Genomic DNA, 6,618 nt, shown 5'->3' with positions numbered 1-6,618 from the left:
TCTCTGCAATAGGATTATTGTGAGAGAGCTGGTAAATCATTGTTATTCTATGCTAGATACATTATGGAATGCCACCAGGGAGGAATAATGTGCTTTGGACATGAAAACTATGAGAAATTTCAAGATGCACAGTTATTAGATAGATTAGTTATTAGATAGAGCATCACTAGATGCGGCAACATAGAGTATAACAACTTGGTGAGATTCCAAAATCATTTTACTGTAATTAATTCTGATAAAAGAGTTAGCTCACAGGACCACAAACAAAAAGGTGCAATGAATTAAAAAAAGACCCAAACTTGAGCAGTTTTGAATAGTTGACTATTCATCTTCAGGAGATTAAAAAAGAAGAAAAGTCAATTATTTGAAAGCACTCAAGATATGTCATTCATTTTACTGTAATGTACTCAAACTTTGTAGAATATGTACAGAATTATTTGTATAAAGAAGAAGAAAAAAATAAAAACTTGAGATTAATTAAATTACTTAAAATGTTAGAGTCACTCTATATGTTACTCTTTAGGATTGTCATGTCTTTAATTTTTTGTTACAGGTAATCAAGTCTGAACGTCCTAATGGAATTTTACTGACATTTGGGGGTCAAACTGCTTTGAACTGTGGTATAGAACTCCAGAAGCGTGGTATCTTTGAAAAGTATAATGTTTGTGTTCTTGGTACACCATTATCATCAGTTATTAATTCTGAAGACCGGAAGTTGTTTGCAGAAATAGTTGCTGAAATTGGGGAGAAGGTCATCCCCAGCACAGCTGCTTACTCAGTTGATGAGGTAAGAAATTTAACCCACGTGTGTTGGATTGAAATGAAACATATTTAAGTGTATGTATTTTTAGTCAAAGATTTGACAATAATAATTTGATAAGTAAAATGAATGATTCACCTTTCTTTATACCAATAATTGATCTACTATATCTATGTTATATCTATATTATATGTGAAAATCAGTCATCAGTACGTTTAAAATTCTAATTCAGTGTTTGAAATAAAGGGTAGCATTTGTCAGACCAACAAAGAAATCTGGATAATGGAGGCATTTGTCAGACTACCATTAAAATCTGGAAAATGCAGACATTTTTAGATTGCCAAACCTGGAAGATGAATACCTTAGTCAGATCAATAAAGAAACTTGGAAGATGCAAAAGTTTTTCAGATCATTAAAAAAATCTGACATATGTCAGATCACCAAACAAGTCTGGAAGATTCAGACATTAGTAGCTCACCAAACAAATGTGAAAAATTCAAACAAACTAATATTGTTTATTAGCAAAGTTTCTAATGAAAATTGCTGTCAAAGTGTTTAAATGAAATTATTTATAATTGAAATATTTGTTTAAATGTTACATTATTTAATAATAATATTAAAACTTTGAAGCATTGGATGCATGAGTATCTGAGCTTAGATGTGGGGAGTGTAAGCATAACTGTTCAGTACATAATTCGTCACGTGGTTATTTAATGTCAGTTAAGTAAAGTATTAAGTTTATAAAGTGTGTAGTCTTGTTTCAGTCATTAGTAAACCTTTCAATCAGAGTGAGCAAGCCAGTTTAAGGTTAATTAATGATGTTATGTGTTACAATATCTTCAGTCAGATTTCTTGAAATGGTAAACAGTATAAGAAGTGTTTTAGTCCACTTGTTGCAGTTATATATATTTTTAACATTTTGTCATCCAAAACTTTATTGCTTTTGAAAATGATAAGGTAGTTGTTTTTTGTTATTTGTAGAGGATTTAAGTTTGATTTAAGATCTATCTTCTGATGTGATATCTTACCTCTCACAAAAAGCTTTACTTGACTTATACTGCCCTATAATGGTGAAAATATTTGCTCGTCACTAGCCTTAATATTCCGACTTACCTTCATGTATGATAGTGTGAGATCTGCATGCTAACATGCTAATTATTATGCAGCAACCCTCCACCAATAGGAGTTTGACACTACCCCTATTGTTACTAGTGCCCTCTCTAAACCTGCAGCTGTTTTTTGCTCACAGTTTGATTGACTTATAAAAATGTTTTTTATTGTTTTTTAGGCCTTTCAACTTCTTTTCTAAATCAGTTACATTTGTTATATAATGTTTTGTTAATTCTGGTGGAGAATTAAGTATTATATTTTTTCTTTTCTTTCTTTTATCCTGCTTCACTTCCGAGAGTTTTACACTTGCAGTTTCGGGTGATCATGACTACAACTGCTGTTGTTCTTGCAGTGGATTTCCTGACCACATATAGGGGTCGGAACCAAGATTGTTGGCACATTCAGTGATGGCTTTGGTGCATCATGAATTGGTCAATTTTATGCTACATTCAGAACATGCTGAGGATTGTCATATTATACCTGCTCAAGGTTTGGTTGATTGGGAAGAAGTGGATTTGGACAGCCTTTTTTTCTCACTCCTGAATGTCTCTCTCAGTCGTGTTTAATTTCAGGGGTATTTCCCAGGCCTTCTTTGCCTTTTGTGGGATTGATTATTCAGATATGTTATGTTCTGCCCTTCTCTTCTGTTTCCTATGGTTCCATCCCAGCCCTTTTCGGGGACAAGCCTTTCAGTTGAAATTTATTGTTTCATTCTTCCCTGAATATTGGGGTTAATACGAGTCATTTGTGAGGGCAAATGCATTTATGGTCATTATGCCTTGATCCCCATGTACTATGATGATTTGATTTTTACATTCTTCCCAGAATATTGGGGTTCATGCGAGTCATTTTGGGTCATTGTGCCTTGACCCCCATGTACTATGATGATTTTCCTTTCACTTCTCATCTTTCTGACTTGGAGTCTTTTATCCCTTTGGAGGGATTGAACCCCAATTTTTCGGCTTCCTATTCCCTTTTAATTTCCAGCTTCTTGGGCTTTAGAAACTTGCCATCAGAACACTGTCAGGTGTCATTTTCAGGGCAACCAGTATCTGTGACTATGTTTTCGGGTCAAGGCAGACTCCTTTAATTTATCCACGTCTGGAGGCCCTTTGCTGTGGATACTTGGACTTTGACAGTTGTATCAGAGGGTCTGGTTCTTCCATCCATGGGATCCAATTTCTTGCTAGCTCCTTTTGGAGGTGGTTGGAGACTTCCTTCATAAGTGTGGCATTGAATGAGATGGCCCTTCTCGTCTGTTTGTTGTTCCCCACAAAACAGGGGATTGGTGATTGGCACGTGGTCATCAGTTTATCCACTTCTTAAATCCTTCCCAAGTTCGCCATGGAGTTGTCTTTAGCTCTTCGTTGGTGTTTAACTCCTGGTTTCTGGATGACAAAGGTTGATGTGTCAGGTGCATACCTCTATCTTCTCTTATCCCATGTATCCAATTTGTATCTTCACTTTGCTCATCAAGTGTGTGTGTGTGTTTCACTCTCATGCACTTTTGTTTGGACTTGCCTCAGCACCCTATGGGTTCTGTCAAGTTGTCTGGGTATTTTCTCACCTGATTCATGTCAGGGTTTTTTGTTTCCACCATTATATGGTCAACTGGCTACTTTGGGCCTCCTTATGTGAAGAATTTGCCATACTTTCTCAATTTCTTCTCCAGAAAGATGCCATGGTTGTTAGGCTTGTCAAGGTGGAGAAATCTTTTCTTACATCCATGAATATATTTTAGCTCATCTCGGGGTCTTTTCTCAACTCCATGATCAATCGGGCCAAACCTTCTCCCCTTTGGATGAGGGCTATGGAATGTCTTGAATGCAGCATCTCCTCTTCTTCTCCAACTCTGCGAGAGGGTCTCTCTCTTTTGGGATGTGGTCTTCTCTGGAAGCCCTCATTCCTCTTGGTTGCTCCCACATTCGTTAACTTCAGTGGTTTTTTTAGACTAATAGAGCCTTGTTTGGGATCTCTTAGATGCCACTCTCACCCTTCCCCCTTCTAGACGGACTTTACCTGGTAGTTAGATTTGGACAACACTACAGTGGATGTTCCTCCCTCCTCGTTGTCCAGATTGTCACCTTTTTACGAATGCTTATTTTTCATGGGGACATATCTCAACACTCAGGAGGTTTTGAGGAGATGGACTCTTTACGAGTCCTCTCTCCATATGGTTATTGGATCTCGTGGAAGTTCTTTGAGCTTTACTTCACTTTGTGTGAGGTCTACAGTGCTGATTGGTAATGGTACACTAGCAATTCTACAGTCGTCTCACATGTGTCCAGGCTAGGTGGCACTCAGTTGAAAGCCCTCTGTTTTGAAACATTGGATCTCTTATATTGGGCCCACAGCCATGACGTCACTTTGTTAGTTTATCTTCTTGTCGTGGATCTGTTATCCTGTCCTGATAAAGTTCTGCCTGTGGAATGGTTTTTGTATCCTCCAATTGTTTGGGGGTTGTGTTGTCAGTGGAGTATCCCAGATTTGGATGCTTTTGCCACTATTTCAATACACAGCTTCCACAATTTTAGTCACCAGTTCCTCATCTTTTGGCTGGGGCAGTAGAAAATTTGGTCTAACTGAAAATAATGTGAGACATTGGCAGAAACAAAAGACTGAAGTCCTTAATGCACATTCTGCATACCTGACAAAAAGGACGTTATGATTCTCAATTTTTTTCTTTCCCATTGTTTATGAAAATGGTGGTCACCTTATATTCAAGATCGCCCTATAATCAGGGAATCTAAAATTATACTCCAGTTCCATATCAAGCTATAGTGTGTTTATGTTTAAGAAAATGTACAAAATTAAACATATAAATATTCTTTATAAAATCATCATTGCTCAGACAAACCATAATTTTTATAGCCTTCAATTTTGTTTGGTTACAGAGCTATCAAATAGAAAATCACACCCTCTCCTGCTACACCAACCTTTCACATCCACTCTTTCAAAATTCGTTGATAGTTCTCTCTTACATTTCATTATATATTACCTATAACCAATGGAAAGTCAAGGTTTTCATCTATCAAATGACATATGAGTTTAAAGCTACTTAGGATAAACAATTGTAGTGTCATGTTACAATTTGAAGTTATTCGAGAAAGAAAAAAAAGGTTGATTTAGGTTTATTTCAAATTGTTTTTGGTGGTTATGAAGTTGGTCAAAGTGACTGATCCCATTTTGAGATAGGGTAGAGAAAATAACATATAAGCTACAAGGATTTAGTGGAAAAAAAACGTTTGAAATCCATTTAGGAGGTTTTAGGGATTACACAAAGAAAATTTGAGATTTTTGAGATGACAAAAAATATTTTTAATTTTAACATGAAAATTACTTTTCACACTGACTATTCAAAAGAAATACTCAATATAATCATGGAGAAATCTTTATTTTATTTTATTAAAAATACTTCACTATGAAATATGACTTTTTGTATATGAAAGACTTGTAATATTAACTGAAAGACTGCCAAACTTTGTGAAGATATACACACTATATTGAGAGTTATAAGTATTAAATTTATAAAGACTTCAAACGAGTCTAAAAGGTCACATGACTCGGTCAAATTGACCGACTCTGTATTGAGAGAGTTAATGCAAGTAATGATTGCAATCAGGATTCATCCAGTTTATTGTAATAGATCAGAGTATTTTTTGGTCTGAATGCTTACTGAGGTATAAAAATTCTCCCATTTTCACTTAAGACTTGTTGAATGTAAACCTGTGAACCAGGGTAGAAAACTAAAATTGGTGTGATAATTACTCCAATAATAAACTATCATTTATCCAGAAATATGAAGTTCTTGTGGCAAATTTTCATGAATTAAAGTAAGCTGTGATATTATATTTCAGAATATTAATAATTGTTTACTCTGAAGCATGTTTTAGGAGTTTTCTATTTAATCAATGGGTTTTGGATGGTACATACCCTTCAGTAATTAGATTGGGCTTCTGTTTTCATGATGTTTGTTCATGTTGAATCTCAGTAGTTTCAACTGTTTTAACTTTAAAAATTGATATCATCTGTTTTGAATTATTGTGGACCCTGGCATTGCCTGATGGTTAAAGTATCCGATTCACAATCTGTGGGTCATAGGATTGAAAGTTGTTCTTAAACATGGTTGTCCTTTCAGCATTAGAGACATTATGATGTGATGTTCAATCTCACTATTCATTGTTCAAAAGTAGCTTAAGAGTTGGTGGTGAGAAGAGTAGAATATCTGTTTTCCCTCTAGTCTGTCAGGCTGTAGGCAAGAGGGTTGGATGTGTAGGTATGTATAGACAAATCAGTGCTTAAACGTTTAACAAGAAAAATATTTGAAAACGTTTTACCCATTACCAGTTTTTATTGGTACCTTTAAGTTATAATGGAAAATGTCTGTGGTGATAGCTCCCAAAAGCATTGGAGATGTTCCAGCTATCAGCCACAGATTAAGAGTTAGGAGTTGAGTGCTTAAACTTGCAACGTCTCAACTCCTACTGCCTTTTACTGTCTGCAGCCAGTTGTGGGAAGGTAGTCACTCTCAATCTTTAGATGTAAAAAATATATAAATGAATCCCAAAATGTTCACAGTGAGACTTAAAAAATATTACCGGTCCTAGGGTAGTTTATTTCTACTAGAAAAATTTTGGAGCTTCACAGTGTCATAACAATTACTATAGTTCTACCCACTAGTTCCTACGTACGTATAACTTACTACGTAAGTTAGTACGAAACCCAACGACGTTTCCTTTTGTTAACGA

The 6,618-nt window shown here is 35.6% G+C and overlaps 1 protein-coding gene across 1 annotated transcript in view; it reads left to right on the top strand.

Annotated features, from left to right (window-relative positions):
• Positions 1 to 553: 553 nt before the first annotated feature.
• LOC106474579 (CAD protein) overlaps positions 554 to 6,618 on the top strand; it is a gene marked incomplete at its 5' end in the record, with an annotated part of 32,099 nt that continues 26,034 nt past the window's right edge. The window contains 1 exon segment of the mRNA XM_022402893.1: positions 554 to 787. Coding sequence (XP_022258601.1) covers positions 554 to 787 — 234 coding nt within the window.

Source organism: Limulus polyphemus, unplaced genomic scaffold, assembly GCF_000517525.1.
Source record: "Limulus polyphemus unplaced genomic scaffold, Limulus_polyphemus-2.1.2 Scaffold7386, whole genome shotgun sequence".
NCBI classification, from domain to species: domain Eukaryota; kingdom Metazoa; phylum Arthropoda; class Merostomata; order Xiphosura; family Limulidae; genus Limulus; species Limulus polyphemus.
The sequence above is the reverse complement of the archived record's forward strand: the minus strand, read 5'-3'. Positions and strand labels throughout refer to the sequence as shown.